This window comes from Biomphalaria glabrata, chromosome 1 (assembly GCF_947242115.1).
Source record: "Biomphalaria glabrata chromosome 1, xgBioGlab47.1, whole genome shotgun sequence".
Classification (NCBI taxonomy): domain Eukaryota; kingdom Metazoa; phylum Mollusca; class Gastropoda; family Planorbidae; genus Biomphalaria; species Biomphalaria glabrata.
The window spans coordinates 82,327,537-82,348,461 of NC_074711.1; the positions used below are offsets into that span (position 1 = coordinate 82,327,537).

The 20,925-nt window shown below is 33.4% G+C and overlaps 1 protein-coding gene across 1 annotated transcript in view; it reads left to right on the forward strand.

Moving 5' to 3' along the window:
- Positions 1 to 18,631, forward strand: part of LOC106077198 (sialin-like) — a 37,643-nt gene extending 19,012 nt beyond the window's left edge. The window contains exons 8-10 of the mRNA XM_056018118.1: positions 1,009 to 1,141; positions 14,399 to 14,643; positions 15,684 to 18,631. Of these exons, the coding sequence (XP_055874093.1) occupies positions 1,009 to 1,141; positions 14,399 to 14,643; positions 15,684 to 15,893 (588 nt within the window). The 3' untranslated portion in view covers positions 15,894 to 18,631. The remainder of the gene's footprint in view (positions 1 to 1,008; positions 1,142 to 14,398; positions 14,644 to 15,683) is intronic.
- The last annotated feature ends 2,294 nt before the right edge of the window (positions 18,632 to 20,925 follow it).

Below are 20,925 nucleotides of genomic sequence, written 5' to 3' on the forward strand. Positions count from 1 at the left end.
AATTTATTACAATTTTTATCTTTCTGAGGACCCCCTTCGATCGTCTCGTGGACCCCTTGGAGTCCGCTTACCACAGTTTGAGAAGCACTGCTTAATACTATTATCAGATGCACTTCTTTCACCCTTTAATTTGTTGAAATTTCAATTAAAATAAACTCAACTTTTTTTTTTACTGCTTAAAGTTACTTTTTTTAAATTCGTCACTCTCTAAATATTAGTCGATGACGTATTAAGATGTACCTGATGCCTCAACGGTAGCTAATAAATATAGAAGTTAGCAGACGACATTATTGAGCAAGTCGACGTGTCGTGCAAATCGTGTGACATTATCTCTCGTCGAGTAGTCTTGAAACATTAAAATTGCTCTTAAAATGTTCTAGAGGGGCTAAAAATAAACACTGTTCACAAATACACAAAACCAATACTCAAAATCTGGAGGTTTTTTTTTATAATCAAACTTACACAAATACAAAGGTTACTTAAAAAAAAAAGAAGATGATTATGCCCTACGCTTGTCCCTGTGTCAAACTAGTCATGCATGTTAATGACTCAAACTCTCCAAGTCACTGGTTTTCCTGGCTGACCCAGGCTCTAATAGCGCTAGGGAAGAATGAGTATTTGTACAATTTTTTTTTCTACCATATGGAACAAGAAATGTGCCTTTATGAAGGTGACCAAGCGGAAAGATCTGGTCAGTTGTCAGCGAAATATTGTAATCCCAATAGTTCGCTATTTTTTTAATGTTTTAATTTATTTAAATACTGCCTTTTATATGACACGCTGTATGAATATTTATTCTACAATTCACGATTTTTTTTTTGTTGAAATTATTAATTACATACTTTAAATAGGACATAAAGTATGTGAATTCTATTCTAAGGAATCCCTGGTTTACATTTGAAGTCTGTGTCTCAAGATTGACATCTAGAATTACTACTATAGAATAACCACAAAACACAAGTAGTAAAATTCGGATGACATAATGTCTGAACTATTTGAATTCTGCAGAATGGATTGTTTTCTTCTGTTCCTTACTTGGCTGTGTGGGTTGTCATCACATCTTCTAGCTGGTTGGCGGATCTAGTCCGATCAAAAAAGTGGTTGTCTACCACGGGCACTAGAAAACTATTTAACTCTATTGGTAAGTTGGTTGTTTCGATGTTTAAGTGATTATATGACCCAGCTAACCAAACAACGATAATTGTACTTAGTAGACCTAACCAAAGGAATAAGAGATTGACCCTTTACAAAACAATTAGATCAATTAGATATTCATTATAAGTCATCAGTAAGGCAGGGTTCACAATAGTTCACATCTAACTTCACATTGACTTTCAGCTATCCTTTGGTCTGCTGGTCCACTGGGGCACCACACATGATCTGTTAACCTTTTTTCTCAAATCTTCTTTATCATTTGTCTTTGATAGAATTTCATTCTGATAATATTGAAACCTGCCTTTTTTACCTGCCTGGTTGGACCACTTCGGGGGCCGATTTTCAGTTTGTGTGGAAACACAAACTGTCTTTGTAACCTTGTTTTTTTAAAATCACTTATGAAGTAATTTAAAAAACAAGAGAAACAATAAATACTTTAAAAAAAAAAAGGGCAATACCTAACTTATAAAACTTATTTAGCCATTACTTGGCTCTTACCAACTAATACATAATATAGCCTACATGCACGACGATTGAGCTAATGTATAAATCTACTACACTTTACAAAATTCTAAGGCCTTTATATCTAGACTTAGAAGACTGTCTGTAAAATGTTCCTGAACTTTAATTTATTAAAATCTTTAATGAATAGAGCCTACACGCGGAAATACCCGAAGACGCAGAATCAGTTCAAAATAAAAATTGTCTATTTCTATATGGCGAATAAGCTCATCTGTTTGTAAGGCCAACGTTTAACAAGGGTGTCACGTGTCTAGCACAACGACCAACTACCTTTATTTCCCCAACACATGTCAGGTACCCATCAGAGTTGGATGGAACCAGGTGCGTCCTAAATATTCCGAAATTGAAAATACCAGTATTCAACGGGATTCGAACTCTTGAGCTTTACTACCCAGTCAGCACGCCTTCAACCTATGTGCATTCATTTTTATAAAAAAAAAATAAAAGGAATAAAATATAAAGCGCTCGTGTCTTCCGAAAAAATCTGTCACTTTGAAAGCTTTGAAACCTAAATAAATATAGACTGGCCAATTAAAGAGTTTTATGAAACGAAAATTTGTGAATTGCAATTTTGTATAAAAGTTAAGTATTCATATCTATACACACCTATATATATTGTAAATAAGGAGGCAGTGTAGTTTTGTTTAATCTCTAAGAATGAAGATCATGCAACTTTTCATATTTCGGAAATCCGAATACAATAGATGTACATGTTTTCAAGTTACATGAAGTTACTTCCTTTTTCCTGTCTATATTTATTAATGTCTATGTTTGAAACCTAAATATGTGCTATTCTAGTTTAGCGGAAGTTCCGTCTTTGAACTTGCATCAATCTTTTATTGAAGTAGCCGTCTTGGTTTGTTTTTAGATCGAATTTGGTCAGTGGTAGCCTTCAGTAAACATGTTTGTCAATTATTCACATGTCTGTCCAACAGTTGTGTAGCCTCGGGACATATTTTGACGAAGTGGAAGAGAGAGAGAAAAACAACAACCTCTAATGACAAATCGATTCGTTTATTTAACACGTAGATTGGCAAGATGTTTGTGACATCTTTCAGATGGTGGTACTTTTGATTGTATTAGGAAAGCTCTGGTGTAATTACGAATTAAAAGTATGGTTACATTTTTTTTATATTTCATATGATTGGAACTTAGTATTGTCAAAGCCTAGACCCTAGTACAAATTGAAGCAATGTATGTTGCTTGTATTTTCCAAGCATTAACTCGGAAATAAATTATGTTTCCTAATTGTGTTATTAAAATGTGCTTTCATTCTAAGCTAAATATACCTTTCTATTAATATTGTATGCACATAAACACAATGGCCCTAATTCTCCCACATGCCGTGGAAGAAAAATTACGAAAATTTAACCTGTCACTACTTTCCTAGTGCTTAGAACATGTAAACACCTTTCACGATGGACTGCAGTGGTTAATTTTACCAAACACGAGTCTTTATCCGTAGTATCGACCCAACCTTTTTAAGTTAATCCGCCATATTTAAAAATTATTTATTTATAAATTTATACTTTGGTTTAGATTTTGTGAGTAATTTCAGTTGGTAGAGTTTTAGACTGTACAACAGAAGCTCAATGGTTTAAATCTATCTCTAACCGCAATTTAAAAAAATTATATATATATATATATATATATATATATATATATATATATATATATATATATATATATGTATATATACGTATATATATATATATATATATATAAACTTGATTAAACGTAACATATACTACAATACACTGGGACTGGGGTAGGGCCGGTCCTAGCAATTGTGGGGCCTTATGCGAAACTGATTCCGCGGGGCCTTGTCTGTGTGGGAATAAGGATAATAAGTGAAAATTAAGATTTTGTATAAGAAAAAAAAATTCGACTTTACTAAGTTAAAAATTGCGATCTGTACTTTACGAACCTTGTGACCAATGGTATATTTATATGCTAGTGACTATAAAAGTAAATAAAGTATTGGAACTTCCGATTAAGGTATAAATTCGCCCGATTATTACATGAAAGCTGACAATGCCTTTTTTCCTTTTATCACGCGTAGGATTGGCGTTTTCCGCAATGAATGACACCCCACAAATGACAATTTTGTCTATTTTTCTGGAGATTTTAAAGAGTTTTCTGGAGATTTTAATAAATTCAGGAGATTTCCAGGAGTTTTTCGTATATTTTGCAATTTAATAATTACACCCTGAATTAGCGCGGGGCCTATGAAAGCGCGGGGCCCACTGCGACCGCATAGGTTGCAGTGGCCTAAGACCGGCCCTACACTGGGGGGGGGGGGGGTGTGAAATGCGAACTGTTTATTGAAAGGGCAAAAAATAAGATGAGGGGGGGGGGTAAGGCCAAAGTATTATGTGAGCTTTAAGCAGGATGTATAAATGTATACGAACATAAACAATATATAGCATTGGAACAAATGAACAGGCGCAGCTAGTGGGTAATGCAAGTAGTCTTATAAAAACAACTTGACCTGTCTAATACATTACAGAGAGTGGCTTAGTTAATGTTCTGAAATGTGTATTAATATGTATTTACTATGATAAATAAAAAAGACACTTAATATAGAGCGTTCTAAAAACTATACAATAGGTCTAGTTCTAGCGTTATCCAACGGTTACGCCCGTTTATTCTGTTACTCTCAGTGCATCACAATCTGAATCCATCCCCATCTGTTAGTTATCTTTTTATTTTAATTAGCACAATTTTCGTAGTATCAGAAATAGTTCATAAACATTTTTATCCGCACAACATTCAGTAGATTTAGTTAATTGTACAGGAGCAATACAACAGATTGGAAGTTTAAACTTTTAATTTTTTATTAAAAAATCATCAAAAGTAAACAGTTTTGATTATAGACTAAAAGGGAGGCTAATCAGCATCTCAAGAGATGCAGGGCCTTTGATTTTCTTATTGTTCGTTACAGAGTTGTGCATCTTGCCGTATCACTCTATAAATAGTACAGCGTGCTTCGTAGCTCCAAACACATATTTCTCTTACCGTTTAATAGGTCACAAAGAAAATGTTTTTATTTCAACTATTTAACTAAGGTTTAAATTTATTTGACATTGTCCTATGTGTGCTGATTAACTCGGCGAGGTCGCCGGCAGTTGAAAATAGTTGGGAACTTCATTGGAACTTATCTTATAAATGAGAGACGTTCATTCAAAACAGAAGATAATTACGCGCGACACGTATCCATGAGCTTATCTAGAGGTGAATGCTAAATAGAGACTTAAAACTCGGCAAAGTCTTTGGTTTTCATTGCTAATTTATTTAAACCCGTTTCTTGCTCTAATGGCAGTAGGGAAGAAGGAGCACTATTACAAACTTGTCTTATCATGCGAAATAAGAAATGGCTCGAACCACTGTCTGGTCGTGCGATTTGCGCTCTGGACTGTCGTTCGGACTTATCGAACGATGCTCCTAGGTTCAAACCCTGTCCGCTCCCACCCCCGTCGTCCTGCGGGAGGTTTGGACTAGGAAGTAAATTATCTTCAACTTTGAAGGAACATCCGAAACATGTCAAACATTTTACAAACCAAACATTTTACAACCCGGGATCATCGTGACCATCGAACAACAGCCCAGAGCGCATACCAGACGCCCAGTCAGCCATTGCATCCGCCAGAGTGATGGATTCTACCAAATGTTGGACAATCCAAAAATGAAGCTAATCAAATGATTATCGACCCTAAGATGGAGTCAAGAAAATGTCGGTTGATCCCAAGATGATGTTAATCAAATGTCGATCAATCCAGAGATGAAGTCTAGATCAGACCTATGGCACTATGACCTGTGACACTTAAAACTCGATTCAGGCCTTCTGATGAACCAATCACACAGTTTGAGAATCATTAGTTCACAAAGAAATTGATCACCGCTGTTTCCTTTTTTTTTTTTTTCAAAAAGTCCTGGCGGGACGAGAGCAGACGTCAGACACTAATATCGTCGATGTATCAAAAGTAAATCTCGTTCTGGATTTTAAAGTAGCCAATCAACAAGGAGGAAGATCTTTTCAATTTTTGCATCCACTAGAGAATTATCACAATCACCTTGCTATAATCTTAGCAAGACTAAAGCGTGAAATATGATACTTTGGCGAATCCCTGGACACTTCGTTAAATAGATGCTTGTGCTGTGCACTCTATACGGTATTAGAATATTTAATTCTATTGATAAATGGATGTTGTAATGGCTGGCAGTTTAAAATGTTGGTTTTGACTTGGTCTTTATTTTGTTTTGTCTTCTTTCTCATTCTTTGTCTTTCAGTCTTTCCATTGTTTTTTTTTTCTCTAGTTCCTCTTGTCTTGCTAGCTCTTCATTAAACTCACATTATCTTTCTATAGTCTTGATCTCAACTCTGATCTTATCAATTTTCACTTTCCCTTTCTTTTAAATTGTTTTCATGTTTTAGTATTGGGTGTGTGTGTGGGTTTATAGAACGATGTAGGTGTACCTTAAGGGACATAATCAAGGGCACTGAGAGATAAAGTAGAAATAGTACCCTCCCCTGGCTTCCCATCTCGCCAGAGAAACTATGCTACGAGTCACTATGAGTGTCTAGTTTCTGAGATGAACTATAAACTATTTATTGGACCTTTGTGGGTTTTGGCCCTAATGTACTAGATGTTCTTGACCAAAGTTTTTTTTTTAATCTTCAAGATTAAATTCTTACTGAGAGGCTCGTTGAATTATTCATGACGGAATGTAGGTCAAGCATTTTTTTATCAGAGTTACAGCCCCTTTAATTTTGTTGAGATACACCAGTAATGTTGAGATTAGTACTCTCATTGTTAATTCACATTGGTCCGTCTTTTTCTTTCCAGACAGAATTGTATATTCTTATTTTTTTTTTTATTTAAGTTGGTAACTCACGTGAGCACGATGGTGTGTGGGTGATGTAGTCTGAATATTCAAGGACATCCAAAAAAATTCACTTTTCTTGTATTTAATGGCTGCTGAGTGGATTAGAGTGCTTGTCTTCCTTGATCAATGAATGGAGTACAAATACAAATCGAAATTTAGACATGTAATTCATTTCTTTGATTTGTCATACAACGACCAAATGTCTTTACTTTCCCCAAGTAATATCAGGTACCCATTGGATTTGGATAGACAGGGGCGTCCCTGAATTCCAAATACCAGTCTTCACCGAGATTCAAACCCGAGAGACGTCGATTCGGAAGCCAAGTGCATTACCATTCAGCCAGAACGCCCTTACGTTTTATTGTTTCCGACTTGTATTTAGTGTATTCTATGTACTCTAAGTGTATTCTATGTACTCTAAGTGTATTCTATGTACTCTAAGTGTATTCTATGTACTCTAAGTGTATTCTTATGTACTCTAAGTGTATTCTATGTACTCTAAGTGTATTCTATGTACTCTAAGTGTATTCTATGTACTCTAAGTGTATTCTATGTACTCTAAGTGTATTCTATGTACTCTAAGTGTATTCTATGTACTCTAAGTGTATTCTATGTACTCTAAGTGTATTCTATGTACTCTTAGTGTATTCTATGTACTCTAAGTGTATTCTATGTACTCTAAGTGTATTCTATGTACTCTAAGTGTATTCTATGTACTCTAAGTGTATTCTATGTACTCTAAGTGTATTCTATGTACTCTACCACTTGAGATATAATAAAATGAATACAAGTAGTTTCTTCAGAGCATCAAATGCAGTGGTGCTTAACCTTATTCGGCCGGCGGGCCATTTTAATTTCCGACACTCCCGTCGCGGGCCACATCGACAAAATTTAAAAAAAAAAAAAGGAAATAGTCAATCATTACTTACATTAATTCATGGAAGTTTATCATAAACCAACCTTTAAATACTTGACTGCTTAAAGGAGACACCGATTTGGAGAACGGATTCTAAAATTCTCGATTTTCGTCCGTGGGGCAATAACGTTCTCACTAGTTACTCCCCAAGGAAGAGAAAGATCATCTGTGATGGTTGAAACTTCTTTGACAAGACTTCACCAGCTGTGGTCCCATGCTCCTCGTGACAACTAACTTCTCTAATTTCAAAACTGCTGTTTGTACCGCGGATAAACACCAACATTTTGAGCGGTATCAGATGTCGGTAGACTCTTCAGATGCAACAGAAAAACATTTCAAAATCTGATACGTCTTAATGGACATATTTACCCATATCTTTCACTCGCATTGCAATAGCATAAGAAAGGTTGACAACTCTCTTTGCATTCTTCCTTTCAGGACACATTTCTACGTCATAATAGCAAGCAATTTTGTACGCATTCGCCGTCGGAAAATGGCTTCATGTCTCTACTTACAATGAGAGCTACTTTGTCCTACAGCCGACTCATTTTCTTGTCTCTTTTTGGCAAATATTCTTATCAATCCTCCCACTTTAGGTGTAATTTAACAATCGCATCTCAAACCAAGAATGCCGTGTGTGTTTGGTTTCATAAAGCTGTTTAATGTTATGTTCTTTAAAAAAGGGCCACTCCTTTAAATAGTGTTGGCTTATTCCAATTAGTTACCCTAACGTAGGAAATTTCTTTTGTCAAACTTCTTTTTATTTGTGGAGAGGGCATTCTTTATGCCGACGTCTCGGCGGGCCAGATGGAGCCACGTCTCGGCCCTAATGTGGCTCGCGGCCTTATTTTGGGCCTCACTGATCTAATGTCTTAAAAGAGTGATGCCTAAACTTCCTTCCGCGGGGCACATCTGGCCCATGATGAGGTTATTTCTGGCCCCTCGAAACTCTTACCCACATTACAGAATTAAGTCCCAAAGGCTCAGTTCCTCTGGAGTCGGCGCCTGCACGCGTGCAGGAAAATTATTTGGGCCCATAAGCCGAAAATTATGGTTTTGTTCCACTGTTTATAAAGTTTAGGTTTTTGCTGTCATTTGATTGGATCTCTAATAATAATAAGGCTTGCCTTCGAGTCCGAAGATTAATGAGGAATGCCGTATTTCCCGTGGCAAAGCAGCCCCAGCTGTGACCTACATATTTTGCCACATCCATGACATGCAAAACCATTGTCCGCCGGTGGTAGATTAATAAGATTTTCTTTTCGCCGTCTGCGTCTGTGACGGTCTGTCCTCGAATTTTCTTTTGGTCTCAAATGTGTATCCTGCGGCATTTGTGAGTGACCTCCAGCTGTCTCTATACTGTATACAACAGATCTTACATATTTTATTGGATCTCTTAACGGTATTCAATAGATCTTACATATTTTATTTGATCTCTAAACGGTATTCAATAGATCTTACATATTTTATTGGATCTCTTAACGGTATTCAATAGATCTTACATATTTTATTGGATCTCTATACTGTATTCAACAGATCTTACATATTTTATTGGATTTCTTAACGGTATTCAACAGATCCTACATATTTTATTGGATCTCTATACTGTATTCAACAGATCCTACATATTTTATTGGATAGATCTTACATATTTTATTGGATCTCTATACTGTATTCAACAGATCTTACATATTTTATTGGATCTCTATACTGTATTCAACAGATCTTACATATTTTAATGGATCTCTTAACGGTATTCAATAGATCTTACATATTGTATTGGATCTCTTAACGGTATTCAATAGATCTTACATATTTTATTGGATCTCTTAACGTATTCAATAGATCTTACATATTTTATTGGATCTCTCAACGGTATTCAATAGATCTTACATATTTTATTGGATCTCTATACTGTATTCAACAGATCTTACATATTTTATTGGATCTCTTAACGGTATTCAATAGATCTTACATATTTTATTGGATCTCTATACTGTATTCAATAGATCTTACATATTTTATTGGATCTCTTAACGGTATTCAATAGATGTTACATATTTTATTGGATCTCTATACTGTATTCAACAGATCCTACATATTTTATTGGATAGATCTTACATATTTTATTGGATCTCTATACTGTATTCAACAGATCTTACATATTTTATTGGATCTCTATACTGTATTCAACAGATCTTACATATTTTAATGGATCTCTTAACGGTATTCAATAGATCTTACATATTGTATTGGATCTCTTAACGGTATTCAATAGATCTTACATATTTTATTGGATCTCTTAACGTATTCAATAGATCTTACATATTTTATTGGATCTCTTAACGGTATTCAATAGATCTTACATATTTTATTGGATCTCTATACTGTATTCAACAGATCTTACATATTTTATTGGATTTCTTAACGGTATTCAACAGATCCTACATATTTTATTGGATCTCTATACTGTATTCAACAGATCCTACATATTTTATTGGATAGATCTTACATATTTTATTGGATCTCTATACTGTATTCAACAGATCTTACATATTTTATTGGATCTCTATACTGTATTCAACAGATCTTACATATTTTAATGGATCTCTTAACGGTATTCAATAGATCTTACATATTGTATTGGATCTCTTAACGGTATTCAATAGATCTTACATATTTTATTGGATCTCTTAACGTATTCAATAGATCTTACATATTTTATTGGATCTCTCAACGGTATTCAATAGATCTTACATATTTTATTGGATCTCTATACTGTATTCAACAGATCTTACATATTTTATTGGATCTCTTAACGGTATTCAATAGATCTTACATATTTTATTGGATCTCTATACTGTATTCAATAGATCTTACATATTTTATTGGATCTCTTAACGGTATTCAATAGATGTTACATATTTTATTGGATCTCTTAACGGTATTCAATAGATGTTACATATTTTATTGGATCTCTTAATGGTATTCAACAGATGTTACATATTTTATTGGATCTCTATACTGTATTGAACAGATCTTACATATTTTATTAGATATCTATACTGCAGTCAACAGATGTTACATATTTTATTAGATATCTATACTGTATTCAACAGATCTTACATATTTTATTAGATATCTATACTGCAGTCAACAGATCTTACATATTTTATTAGATATCTATACTGTATTCAACAGATCTTATATATTTTATTAGATATCTATACTGTATTCAACAGATCTTACATATTTTATTAGATATCTATACTCTATTCAACAGATCTTACATATTTTATTAGATATCTATACTGTATTCAACAGATCTTACATATTTTATTAGATATCTATACTGTATTCAACAGATCTTACATATTTTATTAGATATCTATACTGTATTCAACAGATCTTACATATTTTATTAGATATCTATACTGCAGTCAACAGATGTTACATATTTTAGTAGATCTCTATACTGTATTCAACAGATCTTAGATATTTTATTAGATCTCTATACTGTATTCAACAGATCTTACATATTTTATTGGATAGATCTTACATATTTTATTGGATCTCTATACGGTATTCAACAGATCTTACATATTTTATTAGATCTCTATACTGTATTCAACAGATCTTACATATTTTATTAGATATCTATACTGCAGTCAACAGATGTTACATATTTTATTAGATCTCTATACTGTATTCAACAGATCTTACTTATTTTATTAGATCTCTATATTGCAGTTAACAGATGTTACATATTTTATTAGATCTCTATACTGTATTCAACAGATCTTACATATTTTATTAGATATCTATACTGCAGTCAACAGATGTTACATATTTTAGTAGATCTCTATACTGTATTCAACAGATCTTACATATTTTATTAGATATCTATACTGCAGTCAACAGATGTTACATATTTTAGTAGATCTCTATACTGTATTCAACAGATCTTAGATATTTTATTAGATCTCTATACTGTATTCAACAGATCTTACATATTTTATTAGATATCTATACTGCAGTCAACAGATGTTACATATTTTATTGGATCTCTATATTGTATTCAACAGATCTTACATATTTTATTAGATATCTATACTGCAGTCAACAGATGTTACATATTTTAGTAGATCTCTATACTGTATTCAACAGATCTTAGATATTTTATTAGATCTCTATACTGTATTCAACAGATCTTACATATTTTATTAGATATCTATACTGCAGTCAACAGATGTTACATATTTTAGTAGATCTCTATACTGTATTCAACAGATCTTAGATATTTTATTAAATCTCTATACTGCAGTTAACAGATCTTACATATTTTATTAGATCTCTATACTGCAGTCAGCAGATCCTACTTATTTTATTAGATCTCTATACTGCAGTCAGCAGATTCTACTTATTTTATTAGATCTCTATACTGCAGTCAACAGATGTTACATATTTTAGTAGATCTCTAGATTGCAGTCAACAGATCTTACATATTTTATTAGATCTCTATACTGTATTCAACAGATCTTACATATTTTATTAGATATCTATACTGCAGTCAACAGATGTTACATATTTTAGTAGATCTCTATACTGTATTCAACAGATCTTAGATATTTTATTAGATCTCTATACTGTATTCAACAGATCTTACATATTTTATTGGATAGATCTTACATATTTTATTGGATCTCTATACGGTATTCAACAGATCTTACATATTTTATTAGATCTCTATACTGTATTCAACAGATCTTACATATTTTATTAGATATCTATACTGCAGTCAACAGATGTTACATATTTTATTAGATCTCTATACTGTATTCAACAGATCTTACTTATTTTATTAGATCTCTATATTGCAGTTAACAGATGTTACATATTTTATTAGATCTCTATACTGTATTCAACAGATCTTACATATTTTATTAGATATCTATACTGCAGTCAACAGATGTTACATATTTTAGTAGATCTCTATACTGTATTCAACAGATCTTACATATTTTATTAGATATCTATACTGCAGTCAACAGATGTTACATATTTTAGTAGATCTCTATACTGTATTCAACAGATCTTAGATATTTTATTAGATCTCTATACTGTATTCAACAGATCTTACATATTTTATTAGATATCTATACTGCAGTCAACAGATGTTACATATTTTAGTAGATCTCTATACTGTATTCAACAGATCTTACATATTTTATTAGATATCTATACTGCAGTCAACAGATGTTACATATTTTAGTAGATCTCTATACTGTATTCAACAGATCTTAGATATTTTATTAGATCTCTATACTGTATTCAACAGATCTTACATATTTTATTAGATATCTATACTGCAGTCAACAGATGTTACATATTTTATTGGATCTCTATATTGTATTCAACAGATCTTACATATTTTATTAGATATCTATACTGCAGTCAACAGATGTTACATATTTTAGTAGATCTCTATACTGTATTCAACAGATCTTAGATATTTTATTAGATCTCTATACTGTATTCAACAGATCTTACATATTTTATTAGATATCTATACTGCAGTCAACAGATGTTACATATTTTAGTAGATCTCTATACTGTATTCAACAGATCTTAGATATTTTATTAAATCTCTATACTGCAGTTAACAGATCTTACATATTTTATTAGATCTCTATACTGCAGTCAGCAGATCCTACTTATTTTATTAGATCTCTATACTGCAGTCAGCAGATTCTACTTATTTTATTAGATCTCTATACTGCAGTCAACAGATGTTACATATTTTAGTAGATCTCTAGATTGCAGTCAACAGATCTTACATATTTTATTAGATCTCTATACTGTATTCAACAGATCTTACATATTTTATTAGATATCTATACTGCAGTCAACAGATGTTACATATTTTAGTAGATCTCTATACTGTATTCAACAGATCTTAGATATTTTATTAAATCTCTATACTGCAGTTAACAGATCTTACATATTTTATTAGATCTCTATACTGCAGTCAGCAGATCCTACTTATTTTATTAGATCTCTATACTGCAGTCAGCAGATTCTACTTATTTTATTAGATCTCTATACTGCAGTCAACAGATGTTACATATTTTAGTAGATCTCTAGATTGCAGTCAACAGATCTTACATATTTTATTAGATCTCTATACTGTATTCAACAGATCTTACATATTTTATTAGATCTCTATACTGTATTCAACAGATCTTACTTATTTTATTAGATCTCTATACTGTATTCAACAGATCTTACATATTTTATTAGATCTCTATACTGTATTCAACAGATCTTACTTATTTTATTAGATCTCTATAATGTATTCAACAGATCTTACATATTTTATTAGATCTCTATACTGTATTCAACAGATCTTACTTATTTTATTAGATCTCTATACTGTATTCAACAGATCTTACATATTTTATTAGATCTCTATACTGTATTCAACAGATCTTACTTATTTTATTAGATCTCTATACTGTATTCAACAGATCTTACTTATTTTATTAGATCTCTATACGGTATACAACAGATCTTACATATTTTATTAGATCTCTATACTGTATTCAACAGATCTTACTTATTTTATTAGATCTCTATACTGTATTCAACAGATCTTACATATTTTATTAGATCTCTATACTGTATTCAACAGATCTTACATATTTTATTAGATCTCTATACTGTATTCAACAGATCTTACATATTTTATTAGATCTCTATACTGTATTCAACAAATCTTACATATTTTATTAGATCTCTATACTGTATTCAACAGATCTTACATATTTTATTAGATCTCTATACTGTATTCAACAGATCTTACATATTTTATTAGATCTCTATACTGTATTCAACAGATCTTACTTATTTTATTGTCAGGTAAACTACTTCCCGCGGCCATGATGATTTGTATCAGTTTTGTTGATTGCAGTCAACCTGAGCTGGCCATGATTTTACTGACCCTTGGAATTTCATTGACTGGCTTCCAGTATGGTGGGGGCCTGTATATGAATGCCGGAGACATCGCCCCATCCTACGCTGGGGTCATTTACGGTATTTCCAACACTGCGGCCACCATTCCTGGATTTTTGGCTCCACTGACCATTGGCCTCTTGACTCCGGATGTAAGTAGATTAAGTTGTTCTTTATTTACATATGACAAGGCACACATAAATGAGATTGTCAACTTGCGTGAAAAAGCTTTAGTAATTTCCCTTCTATAATGCCTCTGCTAATGCAGTGTAATATTTAAGATATCTGTGAACAAAGTGATAAAAAAAGTATACATTATAGAGCCTGAAAATCTTTACATACCAGGGCCCTCCATGGGCTCTAGTGTCACTGGGATGGATAGAATCTATTCAGACATCGTTTCTTATCTTATAAAATACAGACGTCACTTCAAAAAAATAAAATCATTACGTCCTATGCTTTTCATGTGTCAATTTAGTCATGAATGTTAATCAGTGAATTAAAATCTGCTTAGTCATTGGTTTTCCTGATTCATTTAGGCAACCTATTTCATTCTCTAATAGCACTTGGGAAGAAGGAGCACTTGTATGAATGTTTTCTAGCATATGGAATAAAAAATGTGCCTTTATCTTAGTGTCTTTCTGAGTATTCTATTAGCTTTTGGTTTTCTATTTGCAAAAAAAAAAAAAAACACAAAAAAACATCCGAATCTGTACTTCAAAAAAAATAAAAATATTTATATGTAACGAAGAAAGGATAAAAAGAAGCCAGTGCAAATCTGATCACTTTCTTTTTGCCTCTAATTCAACGATTGCGATAATGTTCAAATCTTTAAATTCTAAAGCATCGAGTTTACAAATATTTTGAAGCAGAAACTAGAAATACTTTTCCAGCTTTTTTTTATTTCAGAAAAAGAGAGCCCCCCCCCCCAGCTCCTCTCACATTCTATCGCCCAGCTCTTCGGAAAAAAAATATACGTTTAGTTTGTATTTGTTCCGTTCACATTCGTGAGAATAATTTCTAAAATCTCATTCTCTGTAATTGAATGATTTTAGTAATTGAGTTACAGCAGTGTTATTTAATAAATTCTGATAGAATTATCCGTCATTCCTTGCTGTCTCCCTGTCTATCCCTCTCTCTGTCTCTCTCACTCTCTCTGTATCCCATTCTCTCTCTTTCTCTCTACTTGTAGCAAACACAGCACCAGTGGAGGATGGTCTTCTATATTTCTGCAGCCATCTATGTGTTTGGCACTGTGGTATTTGTGGCGTTCAGCGACGGCAACCTACAAGCCTGGGCCGCGGAGCAGACGTCACTGGGTGTCCTTGAACCTGATGAGACCCTTGAGCTCAAAGATATTAGAGCAGCAGACAGTTCAGAAGGTCAAAGTAATAAATGTTAACCCTTACAACATGTGCTCAGAATGCCCCTATAAGCGAGGCCATTATCAGTAGGAGCAAAAAGCCTTTAAAATTGGCGGATTTCTCATCGGGGGTAGTAGTTGTAAGGCTTTGCAAAAGTCTCAATAGAATTTTTTTTTCAAGAGTTGTAACTGGGTGCCATATAGTGGCACAGGCAATAAATAAGTTAATAGCTACTATGTCCCCAATGGATGTTCGAAGTAGGATTGTAACAATACTGGACATGTAACCAAATCTTTGGCACCCTGGGCCCATTTAAAAGCACAGTCGAGATTGCTAGGAGTGTCAAGTGCCTCTGTACAGTGAGATATAGATTCTTATATAACAACGAGGACAAGGTCTACTAAATATGTAACACAAAGCACTTAACTGCTTAGTCTAAACGTGTTTTCTCTAGACCAGTGGTTCCCAAACTATTCCCTTAACGGAACACTTCGCACATTTTGAGAATTTAGTGAACACTTTGCTTATTTTTTTTTAGAGAGATTAATTTACGAGATGGGCCACTAGTTCATTATTCCAGTAGTTCCGCGGAACACAGTTTTGGAAGCACTGCTCTAGAGTCTAGACCAAACGTATGTTAGCGCTGATCAGTTAGAGGTTTTTGAATTTGTCGACAGTGTTAGAGGAAGGATCAGGTCGTGGACATCCCCACTCTGTTAGTAAATTCACCAGGTTGATTTATGTTTGAAATTTACATCAATGTTTCAATGTAAATCATCTGTGATACTCATAACACCAGGCTAATTAATTTTTTTTTTCAATTTACGTCTATGCTTGTCTGTAAATGAGCAGCGATTCCCAAACCACTTCACGCGGGTCCTGTACTGTCCGTAACTGGGTGCCATCCTGCTCCTCGATTCTTGACTACGGCCTACTCGACGTTTTATTTGAAGTGACACGCGTATCGGACGTTTTATTTGAAGTGACACGCGTATCGGACATTTTATTTGAAGTGACACGCGTATCGGACATTTATCTGGCCCCATGACCGAACTAGGTTGAGCATCGTTGTTGTTGAGGTACTTAGAAAACAAAACATGTTTAGATGCCGCTCTTATAATGTCTCATGTCCTGCGTGACGCACACTTATGTAAATTTCAATGCCCTATTTTTTAATTCATTTGTTGACCCTGTTTAAGCTCTTTCACAATTCCAGTGTTCATCTCAAATAACTAATGGAACTTTTTGGTCTATACATGGCTTGTCAGGTTTACTTAACATGTATTGTAATTTTTTTAAAATAAGTTTTTAACAGTTCTGAAGTCGTTGTCTTCCTATTACAAATACTTCCACAAAACGCCTACGCGTAAAAGAACTAGGAAATAAACTGTCTCCTTATGTCATTGAACTCACCTTCAACTCTTAGGATATAAACAGTTTTCTTTAATCACAATTTAAATTTCTTTTTTCAACATTACAAACCAAACACAAAGTCCATAATTTGTTGGACAAGAAGTGAAAATGTTATTTATTTTATATCATGTTACACTTTATTCTAGTCAGTAGCATTTTTTTTACTCACTAGGCACTATACATACACTTGTATGTATATATTGGTTGTTATTGTACAAATCTGCTGAAAGCAATGTTTGATATTTACAAAGGTTACATCCCCTCAATCCGTCTGTCTGTCCGTCTGTCTGTCTGTTTGTACACGTGAGTTATTCCACTTCCCAGTCTCTTGTCAAGTTGAAACTTTGCACAATTATTTATTGTCCTTAACAAAACATGAATCAATCAAAACATTAACCGATTATTTAATTAATCAATGATAATTAATTAAATTGTTTGATATACATCTTACAGTATTTAAATATATGAATGTACAAGTGCAGTACTTTTCTTTAGATAAGCTTTGTTGTTTTTTTTTATATTTTACTAGTTATTATAAATATTGTAAAGTCATTCAGTGTTCAGAAATATACCAAATATGTTTTTGTAAGCTGCTAAATATCAATATTACCCTGCATTAGCAGAGAAACATGTTTTAAGTGCATCAGCAGAGTTGTAAGCTGCTAACTATCAGTATTACCTCTGCATCAGCAGAGTAACATGTTTATTAAAGCGCAGGTGTACCTAGGAAGTATGTTTTTGTGTGAGAGAGAAAGAACTTTGAAAATGTGTGTACATGATTATTTTTTAAGTGTTTATATTTCTGTGTTATTTTATCAGCTCATGAATTTCATAAAAACTTTGTCTTAAACATCTTGTACTTAAAAAACGAAACAGTTTGTGCTCCTGAAATGTGAAATGTTTTGTTATTGTATATTAATAAGTATTAAAAAGATATTGTTTTACGCCGATGTGCTAATTCATGAAAATGTTTCTTTATTATTTTGAGTTAATAAAAAAGTAATGCCGGAACACACACACACACACACACATACAGGCTACACACACACATACACACAGATATAGGCTACATATGAGAACGGTTGGTCGGTTGTTGAAAAAAATCAAACAAGTGTTGGGGGGGGGCTTCATGTTCTACATAAAAAGGTATCTGCTCTTTAAAAAAAAATCAAACTACATTCAATGGTTCTAACTACGCCGCCTTTAAAATGAAATGCATGTATATGTACAAATGTACACATCCGACAACTGACACGCAGACACTGGAGGAATGGCCGCAAAATAAAGTCTTTTAATTATAAGAACTGCCGGAAGGTTTATGTCTGAAATTAAAACAAAGAGATTCCAAATGAAAAACATATTGCCTGTGTATAAAGATGGAGAATCATGTGACGTTGCAGACGTAAATAACAAATGTCTGAGAAAATCAGATTTAATCTGATTTAATCCCATTTTAAATAAAAAAAAAAAACTTGTATTTACCATTTACTTCTTATTGTTGTTTGTCTAAAGATGTGTAGAAATATTAATTTAGTTATTTCAACTCTAGATTTATCGACTTTCCACTGTCAACTCTAGAATGACATAAATTCTTGGGAGAGTTTCCATTTGCTTTTAGTGTTAGATCTATATTTGTGTATACATTGTAAGGCCTCTAACTCTATAAGCCTCAAACTCTATAAGCCTCAAACTCTATAAGCCTCAAACAATATAAGCCTCAAACCCTATAATCCTCAAACTCTATAAGAGTCAAACTCTATAAGCCTCAAACCCTCTTGTATTCATCTCAGATTGTTGTATTCATCTCTGGTTTTTCTTTTCATCTCTGTTAAATCTCTGCCAAATACTCTTCTGATGTGTCACAAAAATGCAAACATATATAATGAAATCCTGAGGAAGGCAGCCATGTCCAATGGACGTGATTTATTTGAAAAAGGTTTGAGTGACACAACAGAAGAACTGAGTTTCTTAATATTTGTTTTAAACATTTCTTAGAATAATATCAATAATATAATTATCAGATGATGTTGATCAGATGATAACATTAATAATGTGCATTGTTTCTTATAACTTCATCTAAACACCATATTATACAATATTTCAATAGAAAAATTAATTTTAAACAAAAATCCATGTAAAAACACAGTACGCTATTGAATACGAATTGCTAATTACAAGCAAATAGATCTATACAAAATAAATGAGTGCTAATGACATTTTGTTTGTCCTATTGCGCAAACTTAATTAGCAAAAATAGTGAGCCACTGTTAATAAAACATAGATACATCTACACCTTCCAAAAATGTCAGTAGAAATTTCGATACTTTTTTTTTTTTTTTACAGATAAACAAATACGCGCGCGAACGCACACACATACAGACACACACACACACAACGGTGGACTTAATTAAACAAGAAGATTACCCCCCCCCCCAAACTATATATAAATTCTAAAAATAAACTAGTATTGCAAACTACAATTAGGAACATTCTCTTCGACTAGAAATGCTTATGTCTTTATGTGTGTGTAAAGGCCAAAAGTGGGGTGGGGGCCAAAGACACGCCTGTAGTAAAATTATGTGACTCCAACAGAAAAAGTAAATGGGAAAACAAACCAAAAGAGTGGACGGGCCTGCCATTAAAGGAGATCCAGTCCAAGGCCAATGATAGAGAGGAATGGAGAAACATGGTCGACATATAATGGTTGGCGCCCCAAGGGTTCAAGAAATTAATGGACACATACAAGTGAAGGATAGAAGAATTAATAAACATTATAAGTAAGACATTCGGACTCTATGATGGCACATTCTTGTGGGTCACGTTCTATACGTTCCATACACACCACTAGTCTTCTGTGAAAATAGTTACAAACATATATTAACTCTGTCTGTCTGTCTGTCTGTCTGTCTGGCAGGATTTTAGACAAGTTTATTTTCTCCCACACTCATTCTCGGATCTAGTTGAAACTTTACACATTTATTCAATGTCAATGACAAAACACAAATCAATGAAAAAAAACATTTAGTTAATAATTAGTGTGATTAATTAATTTAGCTTTATAATTGGGAAATAAATCGTGCAGTTTTAAGAGATATGGAAGTAATTTAGCCTTCTTCCCCTTACTGAGATGACCACAGTTCGTAAAAATAGCACTAGAGGTTCAGTTGCATTGGAAGTGACTTTGTGTTTACGTGTGTGTGTGTGTGTCTGGTAATGCGAGCCATGGCGTGCGTGTCGGAAAATTATATGGCTCCAAGCTGAAAACGTTTGGGCTTCACTGATGAACGCTAACTTAGACTGACTAATGAAAGAAGATTGCTGGTTTTAACACCAAGTGAACTGACGATGACCTGATTACAATTTAACTGGAAGATGAAAATTGTACAATGGATCTGTTTTACTCATTTCTATTCTGTAGTTGGCTAACATAAATACAGATGATAGACACATATTTCATATCAAGAGAGGACTGACCATATGGACATTCGGGCTGATGGGTCGGTACCCAAATGAGGCGGTGGATGTAAACAATGTTGACAGTGGTGGATGTTGTAATAATGCCGTCTAGTGCACCAGTAGACTGGGCACACAAAAAATGTCTGTATGATGAAATTTGTTAAGAATAGGCTGAGAAGAATCATGGCACAAGACACATGA